The 13178-nt window shown below is 50.9% G+C and overlaps 1 protein-coding gene across 11 annotated transcripts in view; it reads right to left on the bottom strand.

The window, feature by feature from the left end:
* The window catches only part of LOC120819826 (nck-associated protein 5-like), an 81358-nt gene that overhangs the window by 4951 nt on the left and 63229 nt on the right, over window positions 1-13178 (bottom strand). For 7 of the 11 annotated variants that reach the window (XM_078102385.1, XM_078102381.1, XM_078102376.1 and 4 more), the window contains 9 exons: window positions 10360-10491; window positions 9390-9572; window positions 5751-9289; window positions 5387-5492; window positions 4354-4441; window positions 1738-2052; window positions 678-790; window positions 447-570; window positions 186-361 (listed from right to left, as the gene is read on the bottom strand). In XM_078102385.1, the coding sequence (XP_077958511.1) occupies window positions 186-361; window positions 447-570; window positions 678-790; window positions 1738-2052; window positions 4354-4441; window positions 5387-5492; window positions 5751-9289; window positions 9390-9572; window positions 10360-10491 (4776 nt within the window). Of the gene's footprint in view, window positions 1-185; window positions 362-446; window positions 571-677; window positions 791-1737; window positions 2167-4353; window positions 4442-5386; window positions 5493-5750; window positions 9290-9389; window positions 9573-10359; window positions 10492-13178 lie in introns of those variants that run through there. The other 4 variants (XM_040177558.2, XM_078102382.1, XM_078102384.1 and 1 more) reach the window with 2 other exon arrangements.

A 13178-nucleotide genomic window follows, 5' to 3' on the forward strand; every position in this document is an offset into this window, starting at 1 on the left:
AACTCTTCCACACATTCATCCTCTTCATAACATACTGATTCACTCGAGAAGAACCCAGTCAGATGGTCAAAATAACCTGTGAGAATCAGTCAAAACACCAACGTGAGCAGCTGGTGTTGAATAAAAGCTTCTTCTCATATCGATGTCGGGCTGTAAACCTGTAAAGCGTCGTCCTAAACACTCACACTGAGTCGGTCGCCCGCTCTCCCGTCCGGCGAGCGCTCCTTGTGCAACAGGTTGTACTGGGAGATCCGCCGGCTGTCCTTCTCCACAGGAGAAAACATCTCGTGCTGGTAGTAGTCCATGATGGACAAGGACTTCTCCACGCTGCTTCTGGTCAGGGTCTCCTCGTTCTGCTCCGCTGTGAGGGTTCGGAGCATAAAGCGCCGGAAATGAGTGGAGGAACGGCCGGAATGGTTTTGGCGGTTTAAAGGACTCGGGCAGACCTGCAGAGTCGCGCTTCTTCAGTCGGTCGATCGGGCTCCTCGGTGGACGGCCTCCGGGTCCTTCGGGTTCGGTCTCTGTGTCGCTGCTGCTCCCCGAGTATGTGGCCACTTGCGGGTCTCTTTCCTGTTTATGGTAAAAAAGAAAAAAGAAAACGCCATAAAAGCTGTCAAACAATGGTGAACACATGTATACTGATCAGATTGTTGCACATCACGACGTAAGCGACGTACACGGGACGTTTCATGATCCCGGGCTGTCATCGTCCTCTCTGTCTCTTTGTCCCCGCTGGAGATCGAGTCGCTGCGTGGAGAGCAGAGACTCAACCTCTTGGTTTGGATTGAATCTGTGATTCCAAAGAGGCCAAAGAGAAAGGAGTCATGGGTTTGGCATTCTCTGTTATGACCACTTAATAATGCGCTGCAAACAAGACGGAGAGAAGAGGGAAAACATCATTTGAATTCCTGCAAAGCAACGCCTGCTACTGCACACACAACACTTCGCCTGCACATATCGAATGAGCTGCACAATAACCGGGGCCATCAAACATTAATGCTGTCCAGCCCGCCACTGTCCCCCGCCATGACTCCTGGCAGGTCAGATCTAACAGCTTTCAGCGGCACAGGCAGCGTCTGATTATCACGCCGCCTACTGCTGTCTGGGACCGCCGCCAATTCAACCGTCCCTTTTAACATTGAGCTTCATTACCATAACAGCCCGCTTTTGGCCATCATCGCCGCGTGAAAGATTCTGCATCAGTAACATAAAAGTCCCCCCCCCCGTCTTATTAGGACGCAGACTGGGACCGACGCCTCTGGTGATGATAGAAAGGACTGAAGGCCCAAACGCGCGACAAGGATGCACAGGGCCCGTTTTAATTGACTCGCACCGCGGGGGGGGGGGGGGGACACGACAGGGAGACGCAGGATAAAGTCCTGGTTGTTATTGTGGCTTATGAGCACCATCCTACGCGCCACCTTCGCACCGGGGGCCGCTCTGCGGCGTGCGGCCCGTCTGTTAGCAGACGTCAGGGTTGACGTTAGCTGAGCAAACGCGGTTCTGCGTTTTAATGAGTGTCGGACAAAGCTGACGACTTCCTCCTGTCTGGCGCCTTGTCTGGAGGGAAATGACATTTAAGATCTCCTGCTGCATCATCGTTAATTGCTTTTACAAACAGCGCATTACATTCCCTTTATCAAAGATCAAACAGCGACTGGCTGAGGACGATGATTTTAGCATTAAATGCAAAGTTTACCAGCTAACTTCCCGGTTTTATTAACGTTCTCGACGTACCTGGAGAAGCCAATTTGGGCAGGCGGCTCTGGGCGTCCCGTGCGTTGCGGGTCACGCTGGGATTGGACAGGGAGTGACCCATGCCGGTAGGGGCATGCGGGTAGGTTTTTGGGAGGGAAGGCACTGTCACGTCGGGTCGCGAGGGGTCCGGGGGAGAAGAGGAAGGCTCCCGGTGCGGATCGGAGGAGCCGGCGGTCGCCACGTCCGGGCTGGACTCTGATTTGGGGACGTGGCGACCGCCGGCCCTGGTGACGGAATCGGGGAGCGGGAAGGTGCCGATGCCGCTGTCCAGGGTCCTGGTCTGGCAGCCGGAGCCTACAGGGACAGGGAGAGGAGCGTGATGTCCGGGAGAAGCAGGGGGACGGCGACACAGGTAAAGAAAGGCTTGGATTCACATGCAACGGAAAGGGTTGTGAGTGAAGAGGGCGTCTGCAGGAGGTTCACCAACACGTGTACGGGGGAAAAAAGAGAAAAGACAGTTTTATTTGTTATATTTCAGCGATTGCAGGTAACCGTTCGTCGTGGCTCCGACTCATTCCAATGTTCCCTTTGTAGCGCTTGTGGTAGCAACAGACGCACAATTCCAATCTGCTAAGAAAGTGCCTGCTGCCAGCAAACCCTCGACAAATGAACACATTGGAGCCGAGGCCTCAGATCCGTCGGCGTGCACGCCGGGTGGCAATCGGCGGAAATAGGACAGCAAGGAGCAACAGATGGATGCGGTTGGGGAGCCGCAGTGAGCAGAGGCCTGCAACAGATGGACGGTCAGCTCAGCTCAGGGCCCTTTTTGTGCGCGTGAGAGGTCTCGTCTCTGTTCAGATTCAAATGACTCATTGCGACATCGCACACTGTTACTCCTCTGAAGCTACCGGTTGCGTCTGTGAGTGAAAGCAGACCCGTGTGGATCCATGTGGACGGGCTCTGCTCCTCAGCTGTGTCGTCCCTCTGGGAGGTCGGAGCAGAAACACAGTCTACTCTCTCTCTGAGAATCCGCTCGCCAAGGCGGATCGCATTTACATTTGAGTCTGAAGCTCAAACTGTTGATCCATTTGCACTAAAGTAACAAATGCATTCACGTCTGCACGCCAGAGCGCAGCCAATAGTTCTGCAGATGGCGTTCTGCTTTTACGCGTGGACCATACTGCGCGTGGAGGAGCTGTTAAAATGAGTCCTCAGTGTTTGCGTGTTCAAATACAACGTGATCATTGCACAGACGGACTGTTTGAAACAGCCGTCTCCCATTGATATTAAGATCTACATAATAAACATCCAGAACGGGTTAAATGAAACATGAAGGTTATCAGATGGGGGAAGCTTTAAACCACATAACAGCCCTCTTAGATGTAATCTAAAGGCAGTTTGTGGATCACTCTATTCAAAAGGTGCGTTGTACCTGTGAATGTCACCCCAGGACAGCCGGCTCGACGCCTGCTTATTATTGTGTGGGCGAGAAAAAGAAAAAGCCGGAGAGCGCCGCAGATCACGCTGCGTTATAATTGCACGCCGAGTCTGCCGGTCGAAAAGCCCCCTGAAACAAACCATAACGTGGTGCACAGTGATTCCACCCAGAGGCAACAGCAACGGGACACGAGGCAGTTCTTCATGAGCGCCCAATCACTTCTGTACACAACCTCCAGGGTGTTATTATCCGGCGCCCACCACGCCGCCTCTGTGCCGTTTCTTTGGCTTTGTCTCCTGGCTGTGTGTTTCCAAAACCGAGTAGAAAGTAAGTTTCAAATCCAGAAGCATCAGCAGGCTGTGACACAATAATGCACAATAATTGGTATTGATCAACACCGCTGTCAAACTCCTGCAGGTATATTAGGCTCATTCATCGTCCTTTTACTCCGGGGGTTCCTGCTAATATGCAATAACTGACCAGTGCAGAGAGAACTTCAAAGTCTGAGTTTGTCACTCTGATTTTGCTCATAAACTGGCTGTTGGATGTAAAGTATTTATATGATTGATGCGTTCGTCTGGCGTTAAAACGCTCTGAAAGATTTAGTTAATGTGACACATTGTTAAGTAACCTTTCAGATAAACGTTCTATTCAGCTTCTGGTTCTACAGAGATTGTTTACCTTGTGAAGAATACAAGAAAAGTGAGAATATTCTACATATGAACAGCGCCAATGAAGCGTTTCTCAAATGTCAAAATGGGTCCAGTAAACAGCGGATCCACCTGAGTTACAAAATGCGACGCACTGCAGTAACAACTGTCACCGTCCCGTCTTACAAACACCACCTGGTTGCACATCAATCATCTGATCGGGGGTTTGTTAATAGCTGTTGTTGTTTTTACGGCTGCTGCCCCCCCCCCCCCCCCCTCGCAGTAACGGTGAGTCTGGCGGTGATGGGATTCAGTCGGCAGAGGAATTGAGTCTTCGGTCACATCAGGAAATCACAACTGTAAAAAAAAACTGCGCGCACGCTCCGTTGGACTGGTTGATTTTTCCTGGTTGGTGACAGCTTTTTCTAAGCTGTTCTGGGCGAAGGAACCACTCGCAAGGGTGAAGCTCCGGGCTTTTAGATATAGAGGTAAATAGAGAAAAGCCGTAAAAAGGAGTGATGCACACAAGACGTCCCTTTAGGACCCACGGTCAAGCGAAAGCTTTACCTATCATGTGGTCTTGGCAGGACGAGTCTGGGATGCGCCGCTCTTCGTTTTCAGCCCTCAGGCTGATCTTCTGAGTCATCAACAGGGTCTAGAGTGTGATGAAAAACCTGCGTTTAGCGGCTGAGATGTAACACAATATACCGTACATAAGGCTCCTTGAACCAACGTTTATCCATTTTATACCTCTTTCTTTTGTTGAATTTGCAAAGGAAAAAAGCCAAAGGATCCCTTATAGCTCGTACAGATTTATGTCTTCTATGACTATGGGTTTCCGGAGTTGTGTAAAATGTTTTGCTCAAAAAGAAGTACTGCAATCGCAGTACTTTCCTGCCTGACTTTAATTGGGTTATTTTCTTAAGTGGTTCTGTGGTGGTAGAAGAGATGGAGCTGGTAGGTCATGAAGCGCTCCTCCTTTGTTGTATCTCCGTGGGGAGAAGATAGAGGCAAAGCTTGGAGGATGGTTTTTAAATGGCTCCTTTGTCAAATTGAGTGGCTGCGATAACAGGCTCGTCCACGTTATCAGAATCCCACATCTTCTGGATTAAATGTCCTACATTATGCAGCGAGGCTCTCTTTGTGCGATGCTCTTCCTACATTCAGCCCCTTCCTTATACTTTCAGTTTTCGAGCTGTCTGTCATTCGGCGGTTACCAAGGAATTAATACACAAGGTCACAATTCGCTCATGAAGCGCTCGGATGTGTTTCAAAGAAACGAGTCGCTGAAAGACGCCTGATTTAAGCGTCGCCGTCTCTGTGTGAGAGGTTTTAACCCCGACCCTAAGTAAACAACAACAACAACGTTGGTCTGGTTGGATTCTGAAAATAGTTGGAAATGAGTTGCAGGCCGAGTCAAAGCACGATGTGAATCAATAGCGAGGCTTCGGGGGATGCGATGGTGAAGAGGCGGCGCTGCGGTGGATGTGTTTGTGAACACGTACCAGTGTGAAAACCTGTGGGAATCAGCTTGTGTGTGTGTGTGTCTGTGTGCGCGCCAACTGCTGCTGTTGTTGTGGTGGCATGTTCGCTGACTTACAGCAGTATCTGCACAGATCTCCATATCTCCCATCCCTTCGCCGCGTTTCCTGGGTGTGGAGATGCCGGGCGGCGACGCAGACACACAGCTGCCCTTCACAGCAGTCCTGCAAGAAAGAAGAGGTTTGATTTTTTTGGCGTGAAGTGGGCCGACCGCCCGTCTGGTGCCGGCCGGAGAGCCGCTGAAAGCTCACAGGAGTGCAGTCAGAACTCGGTGACTCAGCCGCTGTTTATTTATCATAATGCATCGGCGGCTCATGTTTGATTTAATAGAACAGGGAGAAGGCTCAGTAGCAGGAAGTAATCAGCATGGCATCCGATCAACTGAAGGTAATTTGTTCTGGGTTGTACGTGATGGCACCCACCTGCCAAGAAGCTCTTTCACAAACTGGTCTTTGCCGATGAAGGCCGTCGTACACTGGATCTGACTGGCAATCTGACCCATCTGATTGTTGCAGTGATCCATGATGGTGCTCAGTTTATTGTTCATCTCAGACAGACTCTGCCCCTCCACGCTGTCCCTCTGCTGGCTATCATTCTTCTTCTTATCCTTCCTCTTGTCAGACTTCATCGCTTTTCCCGCCAGCACGGATCCAATCTTTGATTCTTTCTTGTCCTCTTTGCCCCTCGGGGGGTCTGCCTTCTTGCCACTCAGAGCTGGGAGTTTGCTCTTGCGGAGGCCGAACCAGTTTGCCAGAGAGGGGCCCGTTTTCTGCTTGGTCTCGCTGGCAGCTACTTTCACCTGTTCTTGACATTTCTGCAAATTCTCTTCAATTCCCATCATGACTTTTTCTTCGATGGTGCAGACCGTCGGGCTGGTTTTCCTCTCCTCCGTGTCCACAGAGTCTGCTTGGGGTTTGACTTCCCTGCTAGAATCCGGCTCGTCGCCGGTTGTTTGTAAGCATTCCGTCTCTCGCGCTGGATTTTCCGGCCGATAGACGCAAGAGGCGGCAGCGAGAAATTGGGGATGAGATGCAACTTTCGCCGTCTTACGAACATTGCTCAAGCCAATCCTGTCACCGCTGGGTAAGCTACGCGCCGCTTTTTGAGATGGTGAGGCGGAGGTCTCCCCCTTCGCCGCGCCCTGCGACCCGTCACGTTTGGAGCCCGACTTAGAAGTTATCTCAGGCAGGACGTTCTGGCTATTGGAGCCAGTCATGCCTCCGTAGTGGCTGAGCCTCGTCCTGGGGGAATGTACGGGGCTCTCCCCAACACTTGGTACCTCCAAGGAAGTCTGCCTTGACAAAGAGTTTCCCCGTTCCCCCGAGTTGGTGATGATCTGAGTGCGGATTTTCCCCGGCCCATCGAGAGCATTGATGTTCGGTTTCTCAATGTAGTTGGTACTGAAACTCTGGCTCCTCGCTTTGGCCCCATTCATCCCCAAGGCCGGCTTAAGATGGGGTTTGGTAGTAACGGATATGGATCTAGAGAAAAGCTGACTGCTCCTTTTCCCACAAGCCTCCTCCTCTGGCGACCCAGAAGCATGGACTTTATCATCCGCTAACCTACACTGGACATCACCCTTCGCCTCTGACACGGACGTCTTGGATGATGCATCAATACTGTACACCGACTGCACACTGTCGTACTGGGTAGAGGCATTTGAAGTCACAGTCTCCTTGGAAACTGAGTTGATATGATCTTTCTCTAGCTTTCCTGGTGTGGAGGGACTATTTTGATGGCTCGGAGGAGATTTTAAAAAAGCTTTAAACCCCATCGGGATGCGAGTTTTTGAGGCTTTTTCGGCGCTGTTGGGGGAGATCACGACTGAACTGGGCGGACTGACAACTGCTTTGCCCCTTTGGGGTTCTGTTTTACCTTGAGCGGTGTCCTGAAGCGATATGGGTAAACTAATAGAGGTCTTCTGCACGGCCTCGTGGACATTTTCATGGGTTGATCCTCTTTTACTTGCGAAGGAGTTTTGGAGCGAGGACCCTCTGAGGGCACTGTACGGAGGAGGGACATTCTTTGAGCTTTTAGGTGCATTGTCAGTTTCTGGAGCACACCCTGAGTTTGCAGAAGGGAGGTAGTCTTTCGCGGTCATCCTCTTGGAAGTGCCTTTGTTCGTCGCCTGCGTCGTGGCGGGGAGCTTTTGAAGGTGCTGAATGCTTTTCTCAACCAGTTTCTGAGGTGCGAGTGCAGTCCCGTAGCCCGCGTCCAAGTCTAAACAGTCTTTATCCTTGATGGGTAGCGTGCTTTGCATATTTGGTACAAGTGAGGTGTGGTAGCTTGGAGGAGGGCCCCTCACAGTGGTTAGCGTGGAGGTTTGAGCCGCCCATGTTTTATGTGCTTGAGGCGACGCTTCGTAATTTGGTCTGATGAGTAAGGAGGTGGTGCGGCCCGGGGGAGGGGGCGGAGAAGGGGACCTGAGTTTGTTTTTGCTGGTTTCACAGTGTTTGTCTCTGGTTGGCTGCTCGCCGTTGTCACCGTACTCCAGGTGCCGCCTCGACAGGCGAGGGGAGCTGGAGGAGGAGCCCTTCCTCCTCTCGGCCCTGCTGGGGAGCTTGGAGCTCACGGCCTTTGGGCCTGGCGTTTTGACGAACCTGGGCATTTTAACTGCGTGTGAGGAGGAGGACTTCTCCTGACCGGTGGCTCCGGAGTTTCCGCTCGGTTCGGTGGAGCAGCCCTTAGACGATCTCAGCGGCGATCCTACAGGTTTGTTTCGACCGGGTATCTTCGAAGCACTTGGCGGTGGAGCAACAGAGTCGTTCACGGGAGGAATGCAATGGCCCTTATTGGGTCGGTTGGTTGGGGGTTTGATTAGTTTCCTTTGTGGAGTCAGCTGCATTGACGCCCTTTCTGCGCTGCCCTCTCTGTTTATTAGGTATTCAGACGGCTTCTCCGGCGATTCAAGGACCGTGTAGTTTCTTGCGTTTGCTGATTTTTGCCTCGTTGGCCACAGTTCTGCGTAATCGGCCATTGCTTTGCCACTTTGCGCGTCATTCTGTGGCCCAGCACCTGCTGCGAGCTTCTGAGCACAAAGTTCAATAGGCTCTCCTTCCGCATCAAATATTGCCAAAACGCTCTCCTCCGACTGAGCAAACTTTTCCCCGTTGGGCTCCTGAACGAGACAGAAAGGCCTCGGCCTCCCGTCTGCAGACTGGGTGCGTCCCTGCTCCCTTCGCAACCACTGCTGTGCGAGGAGCTTGGCAGCGTCTCGTGACGGCCTCTTGGATTCCGTCTCTGCGCGCTCCGGTGGCTGGCTGGAGGACATTCGGATGTCACTAGACTCTGAGTTGAGTTCCTCAGAATCCTCCATGTCAGAGAGGGGGTTTGGACCCGCCGGGTCAGAGGGGTTGAAGTGCAGCACGGGTGGTTTCGTGAAAGCGGATTTCCTCCCCCCCTCGGGGAGAAAACTGTTGATGAAACTCAGGAGTTTCTCGGGACGCTCTTTTGAGCCACAGCCAGGGCGGCGTTTTAAAGCCCCCGGCCCTGAGCTGCAGTCACCTCCGCTGTCCTGCAGCCCCTCCCAGCTGCACAAACTGTCTGAGATGCTGCGGGAGAGCCTCTTGCAGTAAAACCAGCCGTCCTTCGTGGGGATGTCGTCCGCTCGACTGGAATGAGCCAATTCATCATCGGCATCGTCAGAATCGTAGGAGAACTTCTTGCCCCCAGTGGCTAAAGCTCTAACCACATGGGTAGGCTTGGAGACCCCTTTGCTGCCGCTCTTTATTCCCAGGGAGTAGATGCCCTCGTTTGAGTTCATGCAGTCCTTGTCGGCCGACCTGGAAACCTTGGACGAGGCAGAGGAGCTCCTGTGTTTCCCCCTCTGGAGCTTCCTCAGTCCCTCGAGTATGTTGCTCTCCTTGCGCCTCGTGGGGGGCAGCTGCTCCTCCGGTGGGGCACAGATGTTACTCGGCGCCGAGGAACCCAAACTCAGCCTGTTCTCCCAGGTCAGCGACGACTGCAGGATGAAAAGCAAAGCATCGTGTCACGAAGATACTTTCTTATCTCCGTCTCCACAATGCTGCCGTACTACCACGGCTACTGTGAGGCGGGTCTACCATCTTCCCACAGGAGCGTCCATCATTCCAGGTGTAGGAGCCGCTGGAGAATTCGCTGCACGCGCTCGACAGGGACATCTCGCTGCTGCTGCAGCTGCTGCGTGGGTACGCGGGCGCCGTCAGGCTCAGCTGGCTCAGGCACTTGGCCACAGGGAGACCTGCCTTTCCATTCAACTGAACCTCCTGCGAGAGAGGAGAGAGGCGTTAATACGACTTTGAGCACAATGCAGTCAGCGAGGACTCTTAACTGTGACAGTATTTGACGTGCGGCTTCTCGGGTAGCGAGGCGCGTCTAATTGTTACCTCGCTGTTCGTTTTGTGATGAAGAGTAGTTAAGAAAGACTCGACAGAGCGATTAAAAACAGCTGAAATCATTTTGACGTGCAGTCGTCGGAGCACAGCGGATGTTTCTCTCGTGCTGCAGAGGATCTGACCGCGCAAGGTGTTTTATTCTTGCGTGCAAGATGAGGAATACGATGTTTCACTCATGTCATATAAGCGTCCCTTGTGCTCGTCACCAAATGCAACCTATTTAGAGAGCTCCGATACCTTTGACATCCAGGTGAGGTGATTTATGAATCAATACATTTCTGCCTCCTCTCCCACTCTCAAAGGCACACATTAGAGTTTATCAGATGGCTTTCTCAGAGGGGTAAAAGGGTAAAATAAGTCATTTTCAAGACGTAATGCATAATACATAAGGTGACTAATGTACCACAGTATCCTATGGAGTCCTTTTTTACTGATGCCGAGTCAATCGATGGATATCTGGTAATATGACAAGGATTTATTCCCCTTAGTGCCACGCGATACTGCCAGCCCTTCCCGCAGAGAGACCAGGAGGGGCACAGCTTCGGCTAGTTACGTCTGTATTTTAATATCTCCTAATGATTTCTCGAGGGGAGTTGCGGGTTTTGCAACTTGGACGATTCATATGGCTTAAACCGAAAAAAAGAAATAAACGCATTGCCTGCTGCACGCGTTCCGTTAAGCTCACGCTGGAGGGGGAGTCGGTATTCCTGGAAAGTAAGAACGCCTTGCTTCTCTCTGGCTCCAAAAGCAAATCTGCCGCAGACAGATCCAGGATCCGAGAGTGAAGTTTCTGAAAGGCACAAGGAAGGACACACCAGATTGAATTTTCACTGCAGGGATTTCCAGAAATTGAAACGACACATCAGTCGAGTGGTCGGGGGATTTTTTTCCTTTTTTTTTTTTACCATCGACCAATATGTTCAGCACATAGTATGTTGGTGAGGTGCCCAGAGAAGACTTAGATGGTGCCGTTTATTCAAATAAAGTGATTAAATGTAATACCTGAAACATCTTTACCGTCAGTGATTCCCTACAGTAAATCTCTCAAATGGCGATAAAAATGAATTTATTTGGCCTCGTCTCAAAAGGCTGCACACTGTGTGGAGGATGAGAACGTTCACCCGTCCGATCCAGCGGCGCCCCGATTCATACGCCCAAAGTCATTAATGTCATCGGCCGGGAACAAAAAAAAAAACATGTGAAAAGGAAATAATTGCATCAGGGAGTAAGGGAATCCTCAGACCTTTTTTTAATTCATATGCTAGTCTGCAGTCTCTTCTTCAGCTTAGGAGGGAAGGATACAAAACTGAACACATCCCCACGTATTAATCTCAGAACTTAATTACAGCGGATTCTCTGCGCTCAAACGAACTTAAAAGGGAAATGTGCCCAAACATAACACTCCAACTTCTGCTACGTTTCCTGCCAAGGACAAAAACAAATCCTCACTTGGAGTCTACGAGTATGCACGTGTGTGTATTTCTAAGCTATAATAAATTCCACTCTCAGTTTCTAGCGTCAAAATGAAATGCTTTTCTGTTGAACTGCAGCAGTAGAAAAGATTTTAAAAAAAAAGAATTCAAGAAAAGTGCATGTGATAAAAGAGAAAGTCACCTTCTCCAAACGGAGACCGAGCTTTGAAAACCGATCTTCCGTCAAAGCCATAACCATTTCAAAATACACAACGGCAGATCCATCCTCCCTTTTATTGCGTTCCATGACACACCGCTCACAGTTCCTATTGATTTTATTTCCTCTGTTGTGAAAGACGTCCTCAGAACATTTGGTTAGAAAGCCCTCTAATGTTCATCTAGACTTTCAGCTAAACGCCCAAAAAAGCTTCTCCTGCGACCATGTGGACCAGACGTGTCTCTCACGTGGACACAAGGACACATGGACGCCTCTTTAATTTGATGTTGAACTTACTTACTAGTACCATCAGTCTAATTCTAAAGCTTCCTCAACATTGCTCTTTGAACCTTAAACGCTGCATTGGCTTGCCGTGCCCGTCCTAAAGTCATGAAACGGAAATCTGTGGCGCTGTGATGGCTCCCTGCTGCCCACACGGGGGGGGGGGGAGTGGATGGGGTGTCACGGCGAGGCTCTGATCTTATCGCAGGGTGCCGAGTTTCACCTCCTCAGCACCCTCATCAGGGATTCAGTCGATAGTGTCACGGGGTCGCGGCGGTGGGGAGATACGGGGAGGAGACGGCGGATGACAAGGCTGCGACCCTCTTTTGAGGTTCAAGGCCAAGATCAAAGTCATAAATGAATGCTTGCAGGACCATGGTATATTAATAACTTGGTTAATATCCATCAGTGTGGAAGACACTGCAGGCTTGTTGTGTCACAAGGAAGAAAAAGCACGAGGCTTCCTGCTTCCTCGCTGCTTTTTGGCTCCACGCCGGTCATGTTTCAAGGTAATAAATAGAAGCTCCGGATGCAGCAGCAATGTGCAGCTTCCCAGCGCGTACGTCAGCATCGCCGCCCGCTGTCAAAAACCTCGTTGAACGAATCCACACACCTGCAGTCAGAGAGAAAAGACAAGACCTCCACCTGTGTGACCCAATCCATACGTAAGGCTTCCCCAAAGGCTCCAGCTTCACCCGGCCCGGCGATGTGACAAGACGAGGCTCAGGTATCCATCGAAGAACACCTCAAGGGTCCAATTAGTTTCAATTTGCAATTTGCTGTAATTAATTGGTTTGACGTTTGTTTTATTGCACAGAAACCGTGAGCTGATGGCCGATGCAAGCAGCACGTTTGGGTGCACAAAATACACAGAGGCACCGGAGGCGACGAGCTTCGGGGCCCCGAGGTTGTTTTGAAAGAGAATGGGAGACTTTTGTGAAATGAATACGTAGCATTCAGCTGAGGGGGGAGCAAAGGCACACAACTGGTGTGGCTGCCGTTAAAAGCATCACGGTTCGTTATCAGAGAAAGTGGAGACGCCTCGGAGGAACTAATCGCCTGATAAGCAAAGAGGTCCAGATTACGCTCATGTGTGTGACCGGGACGAACTCAAAATGATGCTGCACAGCGTAATAATGGTGCAACTAATTCCCAGATATCGGCAGTCGGCTTGCGAAGCGAACCTCTAAAGCTGAACAACACATTATATTTCATCCAACTCGGACCTCCTCTCTGTATCGACTTAGATTCCTTTCATGAGTCATTTTGGATGATGATTTATTGCGGAGGAACTTATAAGCACGGGATTTAAAAGTGGTGCTTTGCAGGATTCTTTGTGTTTAGCATAAAGACATGGCGGCAAGTGGCATTGATCTGCCTACGCGCTTTGAGCCGCTGCTACATTCATTGGACGCTTTCATAATGCATGCTCTTGGTTCACAGATGGGCGGATGAAATACGGAATATTCCCTGTGTTCTGTCACGAGTTCCGGCGAGATGAAGACGGACGCTTTAACAGCTGGAGACGGGGGCGCTCATAATTGCAGAGCGTTAATGCAGCTCCAG

This window comes from Gasterosteus aculeatus, chromosome 1 (genome assembly GCF_964276395.1).
Source record: "Gasterosteus aculeatus chromosome 1, fGasAcu3.hap1.1, whole genome shotgun sequence".
NCBI lineage: Eukaryota > Metazoa > Chordata > Actinopteri > Perciformes > Gasterosteidae > Gasterosteus > Gasterosteus aculeatus.